This window comes from Scleropages formosus, chromosome 8, assembly GCF_900964775.1.
Source record: "Scleropages formosus chromosome 8, fSclFor1.1, whole genome shotgun sequence".
Taxonomy (NCBI): domain Eukaryota; kingdom Metazoa; phylum Chordata; class Actinopteri; order Osteoglossiformes; family Osteoglossidae; genus Scleropages; species Scleropages formosus.
This window is the reverse complement of record NC_041813.1, coordinates 14,954,823-14,978,215: the sequence shown is the minus strand read 5'-3', so window position 1 is coordinate 14,978,215 and position 23,393 is coordinate 14,954,823. Positions and strand designations below refer to the sequence as shown.

Genomic DNA, 23,393 nt, shown 5'->3' with positions numbered 1-23,393 from the left:
CCAAATCTCCTGCACACTCTCTTTGTCTTCGTTTGCCTTTTGGGGAAAAAAAAAAAAATGTGATTTAATCTCTTTCTGTCAATTTTCCTGCTAGTTGCTCTCTTCACTGTGCTCAACTTTGCCTGTCTCACTGTGTTTTCTCTGTCTCCTTGCCCGCACAGTCAGTGAGGCGACAGGGCTTTCTGCGCAGCATCAGCATGCCAGTGGAGAGCACTGTGCATTTCCACTCCCCTGCGTCAGACCCCCATGACGCCCGAGACCGCCGCCGCCAGGCCTTTCAGCGGCAGACCTCTATCACACAGACCATCAAGAGGTACAATTTGACTTTACTCTGTAACGAATGTTGATTTATCCTGTGTGGACGACAACAATGTGTAGTTCTCACATAGACAGATGGAAAGCATTAGTAACAAGGAATATTTTGGATGCATGTCTGTGTGATTTATGTGGGGTAATTTCTGCTGTTCCTTGGTAGTATGTGTGTTTGCATCATGCACCATCATTTTCATTCATATCTTCATCTTTTGAGCTGCTTTGGATGTCATTTGGACTCTCTGTAGCGCTGTCCTCAGAACCTTACTCTCTATGAAATGAACAGATAGCACTCCTAAGGTCGTGACCCTTGTCAGATGTTAACAAAGTACAATGAGTGACAAAATCTGCAGACCTGGGAGTGCTGTTGACCAGCACTGTATGGGAAAGGGCAGAGGATCATAGAAGTATGCTCAAAGGACTTGCAGCAAGTCTGCTTTCCCATGAGCAGAGGGGTGTCAAACATAAAGCTGCCTGTCCAGCCCATATGATGATTTTTCGTGGGGCTGGTGGTAGCATATTGGTTTGAGCTGCTGCCTTGCATTTACATTTATTCATTTAGCAGACGTTTTTCTCCAAAGTGACATACATCTCAGAGAAAAAAACTGGAGACAGTTCCTTCATCCTTACGTTGTATTTTTTTTCCCTGAAGTGACATATACTGTTGATCTGCCTATAATTTATCCACTGTAGATTCAGGTGACTTCCCCACAGTACACACACACACACACATTTTCAGAGCCGCTAGTCCCATACGGGGTCACGGGGGAACCGGAGCCTACCCGGCAACACAGGGCGTAAGGCCGGAGGGGGAGGGGACACACCCAGGACGGGACGCCAGTCCGTCGCAAGGCATCCCAAGCGGGACTCGAACCCCAGACCCACCGGACAGCAGGACTGTGGTCCAACCCACTGCGCCACCGCACCCCGCTTCCCCGCAGTACTTCAGGGTAAATACTTTACTCAAGAATACTACAGTTGGAGCTGAGATTTGAACCTGTGTCTTTCAGAGCCAAACACAGGAGCACTAATCACTACACTACGAGCTGACAGGCCTTTCAACCCAAAGCTCATAGGTTCAACTCCATCTCCAGCTGTAATACCCTTGAGCAAAATACTTACCCTAAAAATTGCTCCAGTAAAATTACACAGCTGTATAAATGGGAAAATAAAGGTAAAATAGCTTAACATTGTAAGTTACTTTGGAGAAAAGCATCAGCTAAATGAATAAATGTAAATTGGTGGAGAGTTGTGTGACTATTGCAACTATGAGCTATTTAAAATAGCACTAAACATACTAATAAATGAACCTCATTGTGTAAAGTTATATCGTCATACCTTCAAATGCCATTACTCACAGGTTTAGTATTATAACATCTCGTCTTCACCATGCTGTTGACAGCAGTACTATGAAAGCGCTCAGGCAACTGGAGTCTAGTAACGTGCACTTGATTGCGCCTCATTTTAGCAGCAAAACTTTATAGAAAGTATGGACGCACAGGCCAGAACTCCAGAACATGCACTTAATAACTTAGTGACTGTGAACAGTGTTTAGCTGCTCTACTAGTTATTGCCCCTGTGTTATATAGATGTGATGTGCAAAATTGCCTGCAGCAGGTGCCATCTATTTTCCCTGCTCTATGAAATGAGTTTAATACCATTGCATTAGAATTTGTGTCTCCGTGTGCATGCAGTTTCCCTGAAATGTTGAGGATTGCTGGTTGAAATTGTCTGCATGAGAGAATACGGTGGCTCTGGAGATGTTGTGTGTATGTGTGTGCGCTACAGAGGGGCACGTTTGTCATTTTATCTAACATTTTCGCCCTTTTCTGCACTAACCCCTTTTCCTTGCCTTGTCACTTTTCCTGCTTCCTCACTGTTTCTTTCTTTCTCTTTTCCCCTCGTTGCGGCCCTTCTCTCCTCTGTTGTCACCCCTCGCCCCCACACCATACTGCCCGTCTCCAGCAGCAAGAAGGTACACTTTGAGCGGATCAGCACAGTGCCCATAAAAGGTTCACGTGCTGCACGCCGGGTGTCCAGGAGGGGGCGATCTCTGTCCAAACTGTTCCTCAGGTACCACAGAGGTGAATGTGGGTCGCTCCTCTATGGGGGGGGGGCAGAACTGGGGTGATGCCTCGTGACACAGCTGTTGACTTTCAGTTTGATTTGGTTCAGTAGCAGTGTGAGCCTTTTCAGTTGGTATTTTTGTCCAGTGTGCAATGTTGTGCAGGTGAGCATCATGTGGGTTACCACCCATCAGGCGGTGAGACACAGGTGGCTGAATCCCATTCAGTAGGATCAACAGTGTGTTCACTACAAAAAGGAGAGGTAAAAGCTAGGTCTGCAGAAAAGTGGTGATTTCAGTCTTGTTTTCCCAGCCATTTTTCAGAAGGTCTCTTGGTAACAACCCACTGAGTCTTTGACTTTGATTTTCTATGTGGATGTCAATGTCCAGGAGCACTTTGGTAAATTAAGTGATATTCCTGAGAGTGTACAGTAGTCAGAATGAAGGGATGGACTGTCTTCCTCTATTACTCATGTGCTTTGGCGATATATTTTAGATTTACATACCATATGAACTTTCCTTTAAAATGACCATCTGAGTGTTCCATTAGTATTAGAGTAAGTGTAAAACCATAGTACTTCCACACACACACACATTTTCGGAACTGCTTGTCCCATACGGGGTCGTGGGGAACCGGAGCCTACCTGGCAACACAGGGCATAGGGCCGGAGGGGGAGGGGACACACCCAGGATGGGACACCAGTCCGTCGCAAGGCACCCCAAGCGGGACTTGAACCCCAGACCCACTGGAGAGCAGGACCTGGTCCAACCCACTGCGCCACCGCACCCCCCCCATAGTACTTCCATATAAAACAAATCACAACACGTCTCATTGAACTTCAGAATAAAGCTGTTAATGAAATTTCACCACTTCATCGAACCCTTACAAACTGAACATCCTTATGGTCCCATTTTGTGCAAACACCTTGGTTACACATTAGGATTCCCACACAGTTTATGTGATGATTAAAATATGTGTTTACTGCAAGACAGGTGCTGTAGCACACATATGTCCATGGGCTACTGCAAAGAATGTGCTGGAGCTCTTCAAGTGTTGACAATGACATTCATTTCACTGTTGAGACCATATTTAGTCTTATGTTCTCAGCCTTAATTGGATTGGAACAGGAGCCCTGAAAGTATTATCTTTTCAGACTTTTGAACAAGATGCTTTTAGGTCCACCTATGTGTTTTCTCTTTTAGAACTGTTGTTTGAAGTGCACAGACACTGAAGGTCATCATCTTGTTTGGATGGTGTCCCTTCATCAAAGCCAACAGTAGACTGTTGCTACGGGTATTTCAAGGTCTGGTTTGTGGTTGTGTTGTGACAGAGATGCAAATATGAGATTGAAAAACAAGGGAGGGTACCATCTTTGTTTCAATTGCAAGGGATTGGCTTTTTATAGCTGTTGAGATGCAGAAATGTCTGGATTGTGGAGTTGTTGGGGCCGTGCCTATTTGCTCAAGGCCACTACCAGTGGTTTTTGGTGCCCCTGGGCAAGAATCAGACTGGTAACACCCGTTATAGGCTTCTTTCTCAAAGTTAATAAAGGCATACAGACACTCACACACATACATTTTTGATGTATAAATATTTATGATCACACACAAATCATGAAGAGGAGGAAAATAAATTTAAAGTTATAAACAAAATAACGGTTTTTAATCTTACGATTTAGTGGTGAATAGTGCATATTTCAACGTCATATATGTGTAGAACATCTATTTTATATTTTAATGATAGAAACAGACTAATTAGTCTAGCAATTTTCCAGCACATGTTCATTTATTTCTTCATGTTTTCAGTTAAGTCGGCATTGTTTCACAGAACACTTGTGCTGTGTGTACAGGACGCTAGAAACGTTGCAGTGCATTTGACCATGTTTTGAGTGTTGTTCATTTAAAAAAAATCCTCAAAGTTAACTATACAGTGCTGTTTTTTTATTTTTTTTCCATTTATTGTGTCGACCTGGGTGAATCAATTCTGTTCATTGAACAGCAGCAATTTTCCCTCGTGTTCGACTACAACATGGATCGGTGAGTGAAGTGGGAGGGACAGGATCAGGTAAAAAGGCAGTAGTATTATACGGACTGAAAGTAATAATGTACACATTATGAATATGGCCAGAGATAACGTGTCGTATAGTCAGTACTATCTGAAATATCGCAGTGATGTCACGTGTAACATATCCCTTAATATTTAAAAAGTAAAAGAGATAGGACCGCGGTTTAAACAGCACAAATCGGCACAAACGTAGCACTAACAAAAAAATAAATTTCTTTATTTGTGCCGTTTGTAGGGGTCCAACTTCACGGTTCAGGGTGACGTCATGAGAAATACTATTCTTTATATTTAAAAAAGTAAAAGAGATAGGATGGTGGTTCGAACTGCACAAATCAGCACAAATGTAGCACTAACAAATAAGCCAGAATTTGAGTTTCTCTGGTATTGTTGGGGGGGCTGGAGTGAGGTCACATGCCATGTAAACAACCATGTATAGCTCCAGAACCAAAGGGGGTAGAGCCGTGGTTTAAACGGCATAAATCAGCACAAATGTAGCACAAATGAATGAGGCTAAATTTGAGTTCCTGGGGCGTTATGGGGGGCTGGAGAAACGTCAATTCCGAAATAAATAAATGTTAATATCTCAAAAACTGCAATGTCACAAATTCAAATTTTTACGGCACAAATGTAGCATTAATGAATCATAAGGTTTATTTCATTTGTGCTGTTTGTAGGAGGGCCAGCTTCACAGAGCTTTGTGTGGCAGGGTTGGGATATGTTCAGGCATGTCCTCTTTGGCTCCCTGCCCCTGACAGCCGACAGCATGCTGCTGCTGATCTCGTCTGGGAAGCAAAGTTTGTATGTGCTTATGTGCTCGTACTTCCTAAAGTGTTGTCCTGGTAGGCTGCTATAGGTATGAGGTGGATTACCATGCTTGAGGGGTCTGTGCAGACCCCTGCCATACTGCTGACAGAGACAAGGCCACTCTTGGAGTATGTTCCCTGAGCAGCACTGGGAGGTATTTCCAAGACAACTGCATGGTCTTAAAAGACACGGTGACATCCAGTTGTGGAAGTGAAGGCCAATCAAGGTGGACCAACTTGGTCACTTGGTACTTGAGGTTCGACAGGAAGGTCTCACCCAGGCATTGACAGGAACAGTGGAGTAATGTACCAATCTGCAAGGCTGAAGCTGCTTGCAGGATGGGACCAGTGACCACTGAGGTGATGTACAGAAATTAGACCATTAAAGTGCACCGTTATTTTCATTTTCTAAAATTGATTTGAAAGCAACTTTGTCAGTCGTTCTCAATGTTGCCAAGAGTTCTGCTCTCAGCTTTGGTAAAAATAAGATGTAAATTTCATTGCAACTTATGATACTAATTGTAAATTATGGTATTTTTCTTATGTTTTAATGTCATTAGCATCATTTGTTTTCATTCTTAGTTAATTAAAAATGATATTTGATTCTTGAGATATACACAGTGGGTATTAATATGGGCAGCATCTATATTAACCACAGATAGCCTTCTGAAATTGAGAGGCGATGAGCAATTGAAAAGGTTTTTATCTAGGAATCTCAATACATGTACAAAGGCTTTTTAAAGGTCATTTTAAAATGAACCATTAAATTGCTGTGCTTTTATTTGAAGGGAACACATGACCAATGTGTGAGACCTTTACAGTGACTGCTGTGGTAAAATTGTTCTGAACCAGTCAGATGTCACACATGTCAGATGGGTGTCAAAGATTGTATCCCACAGTCCATTACTTTTTCACATTTCTCCTTTGTGTCATTGTGGCCCTTTAATCTTTTTTCCCCTCACTCATGTCATATTTTATACTGTAGATATATATTCAGCACCAGTAAATAGTGAATATTTCAAATAGGATAGACTTATCTCCTGTTAACAGAGCTTAATCAGTTTTTTTGAAAACAGACCAAATATTGACACAATTAATAATTTAATTACTTATTCCATTATTAGTGTTCAACCCAAAATTTGCCCCAAAATCAAGGTAAATGATGCCTAAAATAAGAAAAAGTTGTGTTACAGTCCAGAATAATTTGCACTGTGGTTTTAGACAAACTATGGCTATGAGGCACTTTGCCTCGACCCTAGCTAACAGTGACTTTGTTCTTCTTCAAGAGCTTTTCAGAAATGCAAAACTATAATAAATAAATATCTAGACAATGAAGCCACAATGTTACAAAAGAGGGTGCAGACAGGGAGAGATGGATATGCAAGCCAGACTACTGGACTGCAGCTGAGCGCATGGGTACCAGGTTTCCACAAGACGCTAACTCTCACTTTCTGTCTTGTATAGCCACTTGGCACAGCTTTTAAATGCTGTCTCAGTTTATTGTGTCAGACCAAATGTTGCGTGCATGTTGGGTCTTGTGGCAGCGACTTCCCAAGAGGCTTCACTATGCACTTGTTGTCCTGTGACAGGGGCACTGCGGACTGGTTTGGCGTGAGCAAGGATGGTGATGCGACGCAGAAGTGGCAGCGGAAAAGTCTCCGCCACTGCAGCCTCCGCTATGGCAAGCTGAAGCCTCAGGTGGTGCGGGACATGGAACTACCCAGCCAGGACAACATCTCCATCACGAGCACGGAGACACCGCCACCACTCTATGTGCCAGCCCACCCACACGGCATGCAGAAGGCGAGTTGTAGATAGCCCTTGCTGTACCTCACTGCTCCACTTGAACACTCGTTCGCTGGTCCTTTAATGGTTATTTCTCCCCTCTTGCCTCTTAATACCCCCTGCTGTTCATCACTGTCTCCATTTCCCATCATTGAATAATGTGGTGTCTAATTGCCTCACTGCACATATCACTCTTTTATCACCACAGTCCCCCAACGTCCCCAACTGTTTCCCACTGTCCATTCATCTGGTGGTCTTTTGTAAGTTTCTTGACCCTCCCCCCACAGATCGTGGACCCCTTGGCACGGGGGCGAGCGTTCCGCATGGTTGAAGATGCAGATGGCTGCAGTGTGCCCCAGACTCCCATCACCCCCGGTGCCACATCACTCTGCTCTTTCTCCAGTTCCCGTTCTGGCTTCAACCGACTGCCACGAAGGCGCAAGCGGGAGTCTGTTGCTAAGATGAGCTTTCGAGCTGCAGCAGCACTGGTTAAGGTCAGCATGCCCCCTTGTGACTGTATACAGTCTTTGTTGAATATCACTTTTTACCCTGTTGTCTGAAATGCTAATGTGCTACCCTTAAAATTAGCATTGCATGCCCTAAGCTGTTGTTATTGTTGTTATTATTTGTTTATTCATTTAGCAGATGCTTTTACCAAGGTGATTAACAATGTGAGGTTTGTACACTAAGCTACTTATTGTGATTTACCCATTTATATAGCAGGGTAACTTTTTTACTATATCAGTTCAGGATAAGTACCTCCATCAAGGGTACTACAGCAGGAATAGGGATTCAAACCCAGCTCCTTTGGGTCTAAGTAATGACACTGACTGAATAAATGTAATGTATATAACTTGGTAATAATGAAAACGAAAAGATGTGGGGATAAGTAAATGGAGTATCCCTTACCGACCAGTGTAGCGTTTGGCCAGAGGACACCTGCACACAAGGTCTGACCCACAGACTTACAAAAATTATCTGTCATTTAATATTGAGCCCACACCTGTCTTGCAGTGTTAGGATTAAGCGTCTCCTTTAATTTGCTGACTCAACTGCTTGTTCAGCCTGCTGGGTATAGTGGGTGGCTGCAGTTGGGCTGTGGATTCAAATGGAGCGGTCATGTGTTTGGCTGCTTTGTGAGTGGCCCCAGGGTGAGGCCATTCTGATCCGACAGCTCTGGCAGTTTACTAAAGGATGTATTTGTGCCTAATATTTCTCTGATAGTTGTGAACCATCTGACACTTTTCTCCAAGGACCTTTATTTGCAGGGTGCTGGCTCTAAACACTAACGTACCAATAGTTACAATAACTTGTGGAGGAGTGCAGGAGAAGTGTTTTTTTTTTTTTTTTTTTTGCATGTGTGTGAACATGTGACTTGACCATTCTCCGGTGGTTGACGATCACGCCTGGCTCTTGTGCTCACAGGGACGCTCGCTGCATGAAACAGCCACGCGCCATATCCAAAGACGGAGCTTTACCCCTGGCAGCTTCCTGGACGAAGAGGCCGCAGAGCTACCAGATGAACTTGACACCTCCTTCTTCGCCAAGGTACTGCTCACAGGGCCCTCTGGCAAAATCTCATGGTACTTTGTGCTATTTTCTAATTGTGATATCAGAATCAGAACGAGCTTTATTGCCAAGTATGTTCACACATACAAGGAATTTGTCTTGGTGACAGGAACTTCCACAGCACAGACAGAATGACAGTGGCAAGATAGATGAGAAGATAGAGTATGTGAATAAGGGATGAAAAATATATAAAAATATACAGTACCCAATATTATATACAAAAATAGTCACTAGTTACAAATGCAAGGGAGTGTGAGATAGATATGTGATAAAAAGTTATAAATATAAATAGCATTATGTATTGCACTGGTTTACTCTCTAGGGGAGAGATTTAGGTGTTCATGAGGTAGATGGCCTGAGGAAAGAAACTTTTCTTATGCCTGGTTGTCCTAGTGCTCAGTGCTCTGTAGCACCGGCCAGATGGCAAGGGTTCGAAGAGGAAGTGGCCTGGATGTGAGGGGTCTAGAATGATTTTGCTAGTCCTTTTACTGACTCTGGACGAGTGCAGTTCTTGGAGAGCCGGGGGGGGGTGTGCCGATGATTCTTCCAGCAGTCCGAACTATCTGCTGTAGTCTTCTGATGTCTGACTTTGTAGCTGAGCCGAACCAGACAGTTATAGAGGTGCAGAGGACAGACTCAATGACTGCGGAGTAGAATTGCATCAGTAGCTCCTGTGGCAGGTTGAACTTCCTCAGCTGGCAAAGGAAGTACAACCTCTGCTGGGCCTTCTTCACAATGGAGTCTATGTGGGGCTCCCACTTCAGGTCCTGTGAGATGGTGGTGCCCAGGAACCTGAATGACTCCACTGTTGCCACAGTGCTGTTCATGATGGTGAGTGGGGATAATGCTGAGGTGTTTCTCCTGAAGTCTACGATCATCTCCACTGTTTTGAGCGTGTTCAGCTCCAGGTTGTTATGACTGCACCAGACAGCCAGCTCTTGGACCTCCTGTCTGTAAGCAGACTCGTCACCATCCCGGATGAGGCCGATGAGTGTGGTGTCATCTGCAAACTTCAGGAGTTTGACAGAGGGGTCTTTAGCGGTGTAGTCGTTGGTGTACAGGGAGAAGAGCAATGGGAAGAGCACACATCCCTGGGGGGTGCCAGTACTGATTGTGCAAGTATTGGATGAGAATTTTCCCAGCCTCACTAGCTGCTGCCTGTCTGTCAAGAAGTTGGTGATCCACCGACAGATGGAGGTGGGCACAGAGAGTTGGGTTAATTTGGACAGGAGGAGGTGTGGGATGATGGTGTTGAAGGCTGAGCTGAAGTCCCTGGTTTGTCCAGATGTTGCAGGATGTAGTGCAGTCCCATGTTGACTGCATCATCCGCAGACCTGTTTGCTCGGTAAGCAAACTGCAGGGGGTCCAGTGATGTCTTTCAGGTATTCCAACACCAGTTTTTCAAGTGACTTCATGACCACAGACATTAAGGCGACAGGTCTGTAGTCATTAAGTCCTGTGATTTTGGGTTTCTTTGGGATGGGGATGATGGTGGAGCGTTTGAAGCAGGAAGGAACTTCGCACATCTCCAGTGATCTGTTGAAGATCTTTGTGAAGATAGGGGTCAGCTGGTCAGCACAGGTTTTTAGGCAGGCCGGTGAGACACCGTCTGGGCCTGGTGCTTTCCTTGTCTTCTGTTTGACGACGACCCAACACACCTCCTCTTCACAGATCAAAGGTGCAGGAGGGGGGAAGGTGGGGGTTACTGGAGGTGTTAATTGATTCGTGGAGAGAGGGTCTGAATGGGTGTGGGGTGTGAGACAGGGTTTATCAAACCTGCAATAAAACTCATTTAAATCGTCGGCCAGTTGTTGAGTTGACACGGTGCTGGGGGGTGGTGTCTTGTAATTTGTGATGTCTTTCAGGCCTTTCCACACTAATGCAGGATCGTTGGCTGAAAACTGTTTCTTCAGCTTTTCAGAGTAGTTTCTCTTAGCCACTCTGATCTCCTTTGCCGGTGTTTTTGGTCTGTTTATACAAGACTCCGTCCCCGTTCTTGTAGGCGTCTTCTTTGGCCTGACGAAGCTGTCTGAGTTTTGCAGTGAACCACGGTTTGTCATTGTTGTATGTTAAACGAGTCCTGGTAGGGATGCACATATCCTCGCAGAAACTGACATATGATGTTACAGAGTCTGTGAGCTCATCTAGATCGCTAGCAGCAGCCTCAAAGACACTCCAATCGGTGTACTCGAAGCAGGCTTGTAAGTCCTGCTCTGCTTCCCCAGTCCATCTTTTAACAGTCCTTATTACAGGTTTAGCTGATTTCAGTTTCTGCCTGTAGGTCGGTATAAGATGAACCAGACAGTGATCAGAGAGCCCCAAAGCTGCCTGTGGAACAGAGTGATATGCATCCTTTACTGTGGTGTAGCAGTGGTCCAAAATATTACCGTCTCTGGTGGGACATGTAATATGCTGTCTGTATTTTGGCAGTTCACGGGAGAGATTTGCTTTATTAAAGTCCCCGAGAATGATTATAACAGAGTTCGGGTGTTGTTGCTCTGTGTCTGTGATCTGGTCGCCCAGCTGTTGCAGTGCTGCGTTCACGCACGCTTGCGGTGGAATGTAAACACTTACGAGGATGAACGAGGAAAACTCCCGCGGCGAGTAGAAAGGCTTACAGTTGATGAGGAGCGCTTCTAGGTCGGGACAGCACATCTTCTTCAACGCTGTTGCATCTGTACACCACCTTTCGTTGATGTAGAAGCATGTCCCACCGCCACGTGATTTCCCCGCTGATTCCGCGTCGCGATCCGCTCTGAACAGCTGGAAGCCCGGCAGATGTAGTGCGCTGTCCGGGATGGCTTCATTCAGCCAGGTTTCCGTGAAACACAGAGCAGCAGAGTTTAAAAAGTCCTTGTTTCTTTGGGACAGGAGGAAAAGTTCGTCCATTTTGTTGGGTAAGGAACGGAGGTTCGCCAGATGGATACTAGGCAGCGCTGTTCTAAAGCCGCGCTTTCGGAGCTTGACTAGCGCGCCGGCTCGCTTTCCACGCTTGTGCGTCTTGGAGCGCTTGAGTAGCGCTGCTGCACCTCCGACTACAATGTCCAGCAAAATGTCAGAATAGTCGAAAACCGGTAAAATGTTGGGTGGTGTGTATTGCCGAATGTTTAGCAGTTCTTCCCTGGTAAAACTGATTGTCGGAGTATAACTAAAGACAGGGCAAACTAACAAAAACAGTGAAAGAACTGTGGAGCTCCACACCAAGGCGGCCGTTCGCGGCGCCATCATGTATCATAGTGCAGGTTTTCATCTATCCTGATTTGAATCTTGACCCCTCACCCACAGGATGGCCTGAATCGGGAGGAGCTGTCTACATGTGCAGATGAGGTATTTGAGTCGCCCGTGGAGACAGACGTGAAAGCAGATGAGGGTGACCAGACTGGGGGAGCGCTGGACAAATGTGAACTGGAGAGGAGTCACCTAATGCTGTGAGTCTCACACACCTGCATGGCTTCCTGGCATTCCCCAGGTTGGCAAGTGCCTTGAATCATGACCTAACTTCCCCACCCACCAAGCAGTCCCCTGGAGCGAGGCTGGCGCAAGGGCAAAGAGGGCACCTCTCCGCAGCCCAAGGTACGCCTACAGCAGGAGGTGGTGAGCGTCAACGGGCAGAGGCGGGGCCAGCGCATTGCCACACCTGTCAAGAAGTTGTTCGCCCGTGAGAAGCGACCCTATGGCCTCGGCATGGTGGGCAAGCTCACAAACCGCACATACCGCAGCCACATTGACAGTTACGTCAAGAGGCAGATTGAGGACATGGACGATCACAGGTGCTGCACCTCAGTACTCCTCCCACCGATCATACCTGTTGCACATTCCCAGCAGTAGACCATAAACATGTGCTCATGTGTTTGCTCTGTCTAGGCCCTTTTTTACTTACTGGATAACGTTTGTCCACCTGCTGATCACGATCCTGGCGGTGGGAATCTACGGCATCGCACCCATTGGGTTCTCTCAGCACGAAACAGTGGACTCGGTGAGTGGGACTCATTCTTGTTCTCACATCTTGAGGTCAGATCACTGCCTGCTCAATTTACAAATGCAAATGAGATCGGAAGCCTGTTCATAATTCATTTTAACAACAAAGTCTGTTGTATTACTAAATAACAGTGGAAGGGTTCATAATGCAGATACCCCTTGATTTATTAGCCAGTTAGGGTTTGCAAAAGCCCCAACTATAGCTACAGTAAATAAAAAAAAAAAAATTAGTTATGACATTTTTAAACTTGAAGCTACGTTAAAATTTAAATGATTGATAATATGCTGTATCCATTTAAAGAACACAGATTACAGTCCCCCTCCTGCTGTAGTGCCCATCAGTAAGATACTCACTCTGAACAAACTGAAAAATCGCCATGGTATATAAAAAAAGTTTATATAAAAATAAGCCTGGGGAGGCCTGTCACACTATTTATTTATCATTTGCAGCAGAGCATACTTCAACATAAAGCATTTTACACCATTGCTGTTGGTACTATACATTTCCAGGTTCTCAGAAACAAAGGTGTCTATGAAAATGTCAAGTTTGTGCAGCAAGAGAACTTCTGGGTGGGACCAAGCTCGGTAAGTACAAGTACAGTGACTTACAGCTTTAATAAGAGTATAGTTTACCCTCCTGTGACTTAAGTAATGCAGATTCATGCAATTGGCTGGTCAAGCCAAAGTATCACATACTTGATTTTTTTGCCTGCAAATCAAATAAATTTCAATTTCCAAAAAAAAAAAAATGTACTGAGTTGTATGCTTAAAAACTACTTTTAGTTGTTGAAATGTGTTTTAACCTTTAAGTTTTTAAAAAAAAAAAAAAAAAAAAAAAAAAAAATTGTTTATATTAAAAAATAATACTTTTATGCCATTTCAGTGTCTGGTCATCTGCAAATAGACTGTACAGTTGTGCCATTTTTATGTGCTGGTCCTTTTAAAGGGGGCTGTTTCTTGCTGTAGTCACACCAGCAGATTTACTGCTGCCCCTGCAGGAGGCGCTCATCCACCTGGGTGCCAAGTTTTCCCCGTGCATGCGGCAGGACCGACAGGTGCACAAGCTGATCCAAGCCAAGCAGGATCTGGAGCGCAACTCAGCCTGCTGCGTGCGCAATGACCGTTCTGGCTGTGTGCAGACGTCCCGGGAACAGTGCTCTGTAAGTGGCTTGCTGATTGCATCCCCCACCCAATGCTGATAAAAGTCTGATGGCATTACTTTCTCTCCTCTCAAGAGTACCTTGGCCGTTTGGGTGAAGTGGCCTGAGCACCTCAGTGCCCCCAAGCTGCAGGGCAAAGTCCGACAATATGGCTCTGTGTGCCATCAGGATCCCAGGTGTGACGGTGGGCTTACACCAGTGCCACCTTGTTTTATGTACAGTGGTTTCAACTGACAGAGCTCTGGCTAGTCAGTATGCCGTGGTCTTGTCAACCACCCTCTGAACTGTGCTATTCACAGGGTTTGTCTTGAGCCGGGCTCAGTCTCACCACACGAGTGGCCCGACGACATCACCAGGTGGCCGGTATGTGTATATGTGTTGTGCTTTACTTGTCCTGTTCTGCATATTTACTGGAAGCTCTTCACTTACTGTGCTCCAGTTGTCTCAAGCAGCACTTATAGATAAATATGTAGGCAGATCAATAGGTAGATATAAAAAGATAGATGGTTAGTTAGATGCGTAGGTAGGTAGATGGATAGGTAGCTACACAGAGATAGATGTCTAGATAGATAGAGATAGGTAGATATAAATAGGTACATACAGTCAGGTCCATTAATATTTGGGCAGTGGCACAATTTTCATCATTCTGGCTCTGCACACCACCAGAATGGACCTGCCTGGAGGTAAGTAGATCAGTAGATAGGTAGAGATAGAAATGGATAGATACAGGTAGATGGATGTATACGTACACAGATAGTAGGTGCATAGATATAATAGATGCATAGATGTAGGCAGATGAATCAACTCTAAAAGGTTTATTCATTGGAGATAAAGGAGTTTGTTTCCAAAGGAAATTATGCACAGTCCCTCTTTATTATGGTTTATTATGTTGTTAGCATTTATTAACAGACATTTTTGTCTTCAGATCTGCACCAAATCCACAGGCAACCACACCAACTTACCCCACATTGACTGTGACATCACTGGGCGGCCCTGCTGCATCGGCACTAAAGGGAGGTGAGCATACACACAAACTATTTTCTAGAATTAAAAGAAATTTATTACGTTTCATGACTTTGTCATGAAATATAGGCAACTTTATAGGTAACACTGGTTTCACAGTCCAGTGGGATCACTACAGAGGTGAGGTGGATGGGTTGACTGTATTCTTCCTGCACAGGTGTGAGATCACCTCTCGGGAATATTGTGAGTTTATGAGGGGATATTTCCACGAGGAAGCCACTCTGTGTTCGCAGGTAAGAAGCCAACTATGGGGTCAATACAGAAACAAGAAGCCGTGCGGTTAGGTGTACAGACAGCATTCTGACAGCTGGTGCGATTGCCCACAAATATTCTGGCGCAAGTCTACTTCTCTGCTCTTACTGTTACCCTTTATATGTGTGAGCTGCTAATCAGACTAGCAGTGTCAAGCACGTGAGCGGATCTCACAGATTTTTTTTTTTTTTTTTTTTGTGGGGTCTCCTCACGTGTGACATGTCTCAGCCAACTCTAAAACCGTGATTAGCACGGTCAGATTAGCGTTCTTAGCTGGGTTGAGACCAGATCTACTTTCCTACGGCTGGCCTAGGTCACAGCCCTCAGAACCCAAGCCCAAAGCTCACCTGGCCCGACAAACCATCCCCCAAACAAGTAGGTTAATTAGACCGCGGCTTAATTTCTGACAAGATTTAAGGGTGTTCCATTCACGCGGATTGTGTACAATTAATCTTGGACACGTGTGAAAGTTTTCTCTTGTTAATCGGTTTGTCTGGGCAGCAGTAGCCAGCAGAGACTAGCAGGAGCAGGGAATAGACATCACTTTGCAGTCTGGCTTCCTTGTGGTGGTACATTCTGAATGGGTCTTTAAGCCTCTAGTCAGTCCAGCCAATGTGAAAGTCTTGAAAACCTATCAAAAGTTCAGCTTGACTGTATCCCAACAAACTCCTGAACAAGGTGACATAACAGTCACGAGGGATCGATGGTTTATAGATAACCCTGGATTGGTTTATTGAATAATCTCAGAATTGTTACTATACATATATATAATAGTGCTTTTCTGGTTAGGACTGCAGAATGCCAAACTGATGGTTATTGGTTCAGATCCCATCTCCTGCTACAGTTCCGTTGATCAAGGTGCTTAGCTAGAATTGAAACAGTTGGTCAGTTGGTTCAGTGAAAATTACTCAGCTGTAGCTTAACAGTGTAAGTCTATTTAAGGAAACATTAGCTAAATGAATACATTTAGATTAATAAGGCAGTTTTGGGTTAAGTTCAAAACTCAAGGTGGCTGTTCCCCCTTGCAGGTGCATTGCATGGACGACGTATGTGGGCTGTTACCATTCCTCAACCCACAGGTCCCGGACCAGTTCTACCGACTCTGGCTGTCACTCTTCCTGCATGCTGGGTGAGTAGGGGGCCAGTCTGTCCAGCACAGACCAAGGCCCCTGGACAGTGCAGAAACTTCTGGTACATCACTGAGAGTACCCTTGACAGGTAGCGCAACTGAGGAAGTAGCACATTTTGACAAACCCACTGAGTCTGTAGTATTTGTGGTTCTCTCAGTTATTTCTGTGGCGACATCCACAGGCAAAGTGTGCTCCCCTCCCTTCATCTATTACTATGTGGGCCACGGTCCCATGTTTACTCTAAGGGATGAACAAGGCTTGTCCAGTCAACACGTGCCTGGGGCTCCCGTTCTCACCTGCCCTTTGTGAGGCTCCTAATTAAGCAGAGCCCCCTAAGGCTCTTTGCTTTGGTCTTTAAGTAATTCACTCTGTCTGGGTGAGATTTGTTTACTTCTTAAATAAGGACTAAACAAGGACGGAAAGTGTAAGAACCCACCTAGCAGTGCCAGATAAGTGTCTTCCTTGTATGACCTGTCACATATTGAATCATGGATCTTAGAGGGGGGCTTAATTAGGGCTGTAACTTTTCAATTAAAGGCCCTAGATTTGAATATCTGCTCCTGTTGTAGTACATTTGATCAAGGTACTTACCCTGAATGCATACAAACTGCCTACTTTTACAAAAATTATTTTCATAACATGAAGGTCCATGTCAATGCAAACAGCAAGGTTGACCTCAAGACCCTCCCGAGGACTCCTTGAGGTGATACAAGGCGATGATGCGTCCCCCCCACACCCACTGTATTCTAGGATCCTCCACTGCCTGGTCTCTGTGGCCTTCCAGATGACCATCCTCAGAGACCTGGAGAAGCTAGCAGGCTGGCTGCGCATCTCCATCATCTACATCCTGAGTGGCATCACAGGGAATCTTGCCAGTGCCATCTTTCTACCCTACCGAGCAGAGGTATATTTATGCAAGCATGCGTGTACAACTGGCATGTGGGCTTTGTGTATGTGTAAGTGTGTATAAACACCATGCCTTCCCTTTCCCAGGTGGGTCCGGCTGGCTCCCAGTTTGGAATCCTGGCCTGCCTCTTCGTGGAGCTCTTCCAGAGCTGGCAGATTCTGGAGCGGCCCTGGCGGGCACTGGGCAAACTGTTGTGTGTTGTCCTCTTCCTCTTTGCCTTTGGCCTGCTGCCCTGGATTGACAACTTTGCCCACATCTGCGGCTTTGCCTCAGGCTTCTTCCTCTCTTTTGCCTTCCTGCCCTACATCAGCTTTGGCCGGCTGGACATGTACCGTAAGAGGTGCCAGATCATTGCCTCCCTGCTGGTTTTCGTGGGCCTGCTGGCTGGCCTTGTCGTGCTCTTCTATGTCCACCCCATCACATGCGAGTGGTGCGAGCTCCTCACCTGCATCCCCTTCACAGACACGTTCTGTGAGAAGTACGACCTCAATGCGCATCTGCATTGATCACTAGGGTGTGGACTGACAAAAGGGGCGTGTCCTCATTCTTCTCCATGCCCCAACTGCTTTGCCGAGGGATTGCGCTCCCACCACCAAGGCTACCACCATAAACTGTGACAGTAGGCTTTTGTATTTTATCCTCCTGTTACTTTTCAAGGATGGACTAAGAACATCGTATGACCAAGTACATGTCTGCACCACAAAGACTTTCTCTTCCAAAAGGCTAAGGCTTCAGGGACACTACTCCAAAAAGTTTCCCTTTTTTGCATCAGGGCAAGATTTTTTTCAACCGTGTTTGTGTTGTTGTTGTGTTTTTTTTTTTTTTTTTTTTTTTTTTAAAAAAATTTGCATTTTTAAGCACTTCACACACAGCCTGTTTAGGTTTTACTGTTTTTATTTTTTTTTATTTTCTCCCCCCGGCAGTATCACACCTAAACGTATGGATGGGGAAAAAGAAGAACATGAGGCATTGCCTTTGGTGCCTTGTCGATGACTTTCTAGCAACTACTGCCATATTTGCAGTGTACTGACCCAAGCACTCAAATATTTAAACATTTACTGTTTTGGTTTATTGCTTCTGAAGCGGTGATGAATGACACAAAGAGTAGCGTTTTAGCTACCCACCTATGTATTTGTACCCAACAATACAAGCAGACACCTTGACAACACCTGCTGCTGTCTGTCTTCCTTTGCTCCATCAGCCCCATCAGCAGTCCAGGCTGCAGATCAGAGCAGTTTGCCAGATTATAGTTGGCCATCACTGTTCAGTTTGTTGCCAGCAATGAAAGTCAGGCTGTATTACTGTATTTCATTATGATGGTTCACTTTTCATGCCTTCTCATCTGGAAAAAATCTAAATGTAAAAATTTCAGCACATCAATCATACAGTCATGTATGAATTGACACATTTTCCGGTTTTTAATTTTGTTTCTTCACTGAGTTATTTACATGCAAGATTAGAAGTTAAACAAGTTAACATCAAGGAATGCTTGAATTAACATTAACCTTTTATTGATTCAACCTTTTATTGACCGTGACTTGATAGTGACAGTGACTTTGCAGTTATGAACAAAACAAGTCAGACTTCCTGCCTCAAATGTTTGTAACCTGAGGAGCCACTGCAGTTATGTTATTGTCTTAAGTATTATTGGAAGCAAAATCTGCCCTTTTGCTACTACTACAACCTTCACCCTAAGCAATTCAAAAATAGCTCAGTCACTATTTTTCAACTTATTTCGTGCTTTCATTCGGAATGCCTTGCACAATACTTCTATTGGGCTTTGAGACTTTACCCACCATGCTACCTGCTCCCTTAATATTATTATTACTTCTGATATTGATGCTCACATTTAATGAATTGGCCAAAAAGGATGCGTGTTCAGGCCCTAGACATTGTCTTGCTGTTGTACTTTGGGATTACAATGATGAATCTTGACTTATTCAGAGGAAGTCTATCTTGAACACTTTTATAATAAATTATAAGCCATTTCATGTGCTTTGGATACAGCTAGTGTAAATGCAAGATTTATCCAAAGTCCAAAGGTTCTCCATGAATTGGTGGTATTGTTCCCACACAGCACATGGAATTCATTTGGGAAATGAACACACACTTACAGTAGTAATCCTTTATATTTTATACCAAAAAATGTGACTCATAGAACAAATAAGTAGTATACATTTGCACAGTGGTAGTATATACAGGCTGTTTGCAATCCTGATGACAAAACTGGGTTTGTGGGCAATTCATCGATAATGTTTCTGGCGTGGTGGCACAGTGGGTTGTACTGGGTCCTGCTCTCTAGTGGGTCTGGGGTTGGAGTCCTGCTTGGGGTGCCTTGCAGTGGACTGGTGTCCCGTCCTGGGTGTGTCCCCTCCCCCTCTGGCCTTATGCCCTGTGTTGCCGGGTAGGCTCCGGCTCCCCGCGACCCCGTATGGGATGAGTGGCTCAGAAAATGTGTGTGTGTGTTTCTGGCCTGAGCTGAATCCCCTTGAGAAGAAAACATAAGCACCAGAAGGGTTGTCTTAGCCTTAGTCTAAGAGCTCACAAGCTGAGTAATCTACCCCAAAAAGTATTTGAAGGACATGAAAGGACTGTCAGCAGTACTATTGGTGTCCTTGTGCCACTACTGAATTTCCACTAGCATGATGGAAATACCAGTAACTCTATTGTGTGTGGGACTTCACATCCGAGGGTTTTTACCTCACGATTAAAAGTACAAAGAAGGAAATGGTACAACCATTTTGGAGATGTGTGGTTTAGCACTGGCTCATATTGCACAGTGGGTTCAGTATAATGGATGGTTTTGTTTGTCATATCCAGAGACATACAGATGGGGAGGTTTCTTGCTTGACAGAAAATGAAATTTGACCAAAACCTCTAATTTGGTTCATAAATGCAGTGCTACAGATGATATGGGGGCAGGCACCTGCACACTTCCTTTTGATGAGCGCAATGATTCTACCCTGTGCTACACATATGGTGAGTTACAGTTCTGACAACATACACACTTGTGAGCTGTTCTGCCTTCAGCTCCCAATTGGATGTTCTGGATGGTTCTGTGGCATGGAGAGGCCCTGCTGCTGCAGATGGAGGGTTCCTCCAGGCCTGGTATTCCAGGTCACTGGTTTGGCTCAGGCGGTGGTAGGTGTCGATCCAACAAGGGGCTCTGAGTCGCTGGAAGGAGTGAACGTGGAGTGGTGGCTGGTGGAGATGACAGGGGACTAACAGCCACTGTTGCGCCGCGCGTATGCCGCACCCCTCAGTTGGCACTCCATCTCTACAAAGCTAAGGGCCGCCACAGTGATGGCGGACGGCCCCCTCTCCTGGAAGCCAGCCTTGCGGTAGAAGGGCACCAGGAACTCCTCACAGACGAGCAGGGCACGGCGCAAACCCGGCAGGCAGCGCAGATACTGCAGATAGCGCCACAGCAGGATCGAACCCTTACCCTGCTGCCGGCAGTGGCGGTGCACTGAAAGCACATGTATGTGCACCGTGGGCGTATCTGCAACGTGCGTGGTCATGGCTTCCTGGAATGGGTCACAGAGAGCCATGGCACAGGGTTACTATACAGGCGAGCAAACCCAGTGGGGGGAATAGTGGTTAAGGTTTTTAAAAAGAAAACAAAAAACCTTATGATTTTAAGTTAAGTTTTCAGAAAATAAATGACAAATAAGGGGTACCACACATCAAAAGTTCCTCACCTGAGCCAGTCTCTCCTTGTTCCATCCTGATCCGATGATGAAGGCCACCAGTTGGCCTTCTTCAAACCAGCCCAGTGATAGCTCCGGGCACTGGCCAAGGAAGCTGAGCACCTCGTCAAGGGTCAAAGGACACTCGCCTGACACAGACACAAAGGCTGCACACAGAGAGAGAGCCAGAAAGATCAGTGCCACAATGATTAGTGCCCAAACAAGGGATTACCAGCAAAGTACATGGTTATACACTTAATTCACCACCCCTATTCTGAACTTGTCATTTATAGTTTTCTCTGCTTTACAGAAGCACCCATCAAACATTTAAGAATAGTTTAAAATCAGCTGTACATCAAGGAACCCTGGAGTTGAAGTTGTATGCTTTAAACCAAGTTCTTTCATCACAATAACAGGGTAACTGCAATAGTACATTAGCTTCACTATAAATGTTATTGCAGATATTTTTCGCCTTGTATTTTAAAGGCTTTTGAACAGACTAATACAGTGTAAAATTTTGGAATTTAACTTTAAAATTTTCAGCTTTAAATCCAGGAATTTGTTTAACAAGTCAAGGTCTGGCTTAAAAAAAGAAAAGCCAAGCGGCAGTCCTTAATATGGAAGAGGCCACATTCACTGCCTACCTACCTTCCCTCTCAATCTCGAACACGCTGATGGCATCCTGTGGAGTGAGGTTGCGGAACTCACTGGCAGGCAGTGTGTGCCGCCGCTGCCTGCGAGGGCTCTCCATGCTGCTGGGGGTCTTCAGGAAGAAGGGTCTCAGCATGGGTGGACTGCTGACCTGCTGCGCCATGGCAACTATGGCCCAGAAAGAGGGTAAGAAGGCCCCGACTGGTCAAGTCGGGTGGGGTGGAGGGAGTTCTGTCCCTACCCTGTGCAAGTCTTTGTCCGTCTGGTTAATGTGTCTCTCTCTCCGGCCAGCAACACTGTGCTAATCTGCCCCCAGCTCTCAGCTCTCTCCACCCCTTCTCTTTGAAGACAATCCCAAACTCTGAATTTGCCACCCCCATGCCCCCTCCCTAATGCCATGCTGATCTCCTGTGGTGTCCACCCCAAAGGGCCCTCACATGTGTGCTGCTGCTGACTTGTCAGATCTGCTATCAGCAAATGGGCAGCACTGTTTATGAGTCATGTTTCTCACCTCATGATCCTTTGGCCATAAGAGGACATGTTTCTGTCATTTTGTAACTGATCGTGGTTTGCTGTGTTTTGTAAAAATGTGCTGTGGATGGCAGAGCAGTGCCTAGGCAGGATAATCAGGCTTTTCTGTGATCCCCATGTGAGAGGTGCTCTTGTTTCCTCCCTCAGTCCAAAGATGTGCTTCAGTTATAGAGGTAACTAAATTATATGTGGTGTGTGACCACCCAGCGACTGACCTTCAGAGTGCATCCTACCTAACCTAGGACCCTGTGCTGCTGGAATAGGCTCTGCACCACCATGACCCTGCCTGTATGGCAAATGGTTATCAATAATGAGAAAATAAATTATGGGCTTTGTTCTACCGAGTCATCATTATTACAGTGACCTGGTTGGACTCTAAAATACAGTACCATTTGGGAGGTCCTTTTAAGGGTTTTGAACCAAATGCTTGGGGTGGGCTTTTGGCAGGGTTCTATCCAGCAACCTACAATAGTTTCTTCTACTATAGAATAATAACTTCTACAATACCCAGAAAGGAAGTTGTACAGTACCTTACCCTATGGACTGGATCTTTGCCTGTGTTCTGTGTGAAGAACCTACAGAAGTCTGGCAAGGTTTATGTATAGGCACAGTAGGCATGCACACCTGTTTCTCTCCTGGAGGCGGGGTGTGTTCACCACTGGACTCATCACATTAACATACTAAGAGTATTAATTCCAAAGGGTCTTTGCCCATGTTGCATTAGCTCGCCTGCAGGCTCTCACGTGTGGCACGTGTCGGCCTTGCTGCTGGGTGGGGCGCATTCAGGTCACTGGCGTGATCCTTGGGGTGGGTGAAGCAGGAGAATAAACTCCTCTGAAAAGAGGGCAAGCAGACAAGTGAATTTGACAAGAAAAAAAGCAGCCTGTTATGGCAATGGATTGTTTACCTGAGAGACGCACCTGTGCATCATTACCATATCCATCGGCTGTATGTGAACACACGGCACAGGATATGAGGGCTCCTTTTCAACTCTCAAACTGCAATTCAGACTGGCAGGAGCAAGATGCAAGGAAGTTGTTTAGTGCAATATGTCTGTGCATGCCATCATTATGGATCTCGAGGCACCAAGTGCAACCGAGTGGGGGAATGGACAGGATTTCATGGACAAAAAAAGATTCTGACCACCACAAATGGACATGGGAATAAAAGTAAAGTATTAGAGACACAGAAGTCCAAACTTCCCCATGAATATGCATGAAAAACTAACTAAATTAGGGTATTGGTGCTTAAAATTGATTACTACGTATCACTGTATTTTTGGAGACATCAGTATTGTATATGAGCATGCAGCTGGTGTTCACTGTCCCATTCTCCAGTAGGAGTTATTCCGGGAGGTTCTATAATGTACTGACATAACTGGTTCTAAAACTGTAAATGAAAGTAATGTAATATTTCAACATGTTGTCCTCGGAGCAAAAACAATGTATGTTTGTGTTTTGCTGTGCGCTGTTA

General features: G+C 45.2%; 2 protein-coding genes across 8 annotated transcripts in view; one reads left to right on the top strand and one right to left on the bottom strand.

Moving 5' to 3' along the window:
- Positions 1-17,862, top strand: part of rhbdf1a (rhomboid 5 homolog 1a (Drosophila)) — a 35,079-nt gene extending 17,217 nt beyond the window's left edge. The window contains exons 3-19 of one of the 7 annotated variants that reach the window (XM_018754765.1): positions 162-313; positions 2,278-2,385; positions 6,835-7,048; positions 7,318-7,524; positions 8,456-8,578; positions 11,885-12,027; positions 12,118-12,369; positions 12,464-12,575; positions 13,088-13,162; positions 13,576-13,737; positions 13,813-13,913; positions 14,037-14,100; positions 14,663-14,754; positions 14,918-14,993; positions 16,041-16,141; positions 16,893-17,046; positions 17,136-17,862. In XM_018754765.1, the coding sequence (XP_018610281.1) occupies positions 162-313; positions 2,278-2,385; positions 6,835-7,048; positions 7,318-7,524; positions 8,456-8,578; positions 11,885-12,027; positions 12,118-12,369; positions 12,464-12,575; positions 13,088-13,162; positions 13,576-13,737; positions 13,813-13,913; positions 14,037-14,100; positions 14,663-14,754; positions 14,918-14,993; positions 16,041-16,141; positions 16,893-17,046; positions 17,136-17,555 (2,556 nt within the window). In that variant the 3' untranslated portion in view covers positions 17,556-17,862. Of the gene's footprint in view, positions 1-161; positions 314-2,277; positions 2,386-6,834; positions 7,053-7,317; positions 7,525-8,455; positions 8,579-11,884; positions 12,028-12,114; positions 12,370-12,463; positions 12,576-13,087; positions 13,163-13,575; positions 13,738-13,812; positions 13,922-14,036; positions 14,101-14,662; positions 14,755-14,917; positions 14,994-16,040; positions 16,142-16,892; positions 17,047-17,135 lie in introns of those variants that run through there. The other 6 variants (XM_018754764.1, XM_018754767.1, XM_018754766.1 and 3 more) reach the window with 6 other exon arrangements.
- Positions 17,863-20,270: 2,408 nt separating this feature from the next.
- aanat2 (arylalkylamine N-acetyltransferase 2) lies at positions 20,271-23,079 on the bottom strand. The gene is made up of 4 exons (XM_018754771.2): positions 23,064-23,079; positions 21,387-21,557; positions 20,751-20,905; positions 20,271-20,576 (listed from the first exon to the last, which is right to left on the bottom strand). Exons 1-4 carry the CDS (start codon positions 23,077-23,079, stop codon positions 20,271-20,273), a joined length of 648 nt encoding a protein of 215 aa, XP_018610287.1.
- Positions 23,080-23,393: the final 314 nt, after the last annotated feature.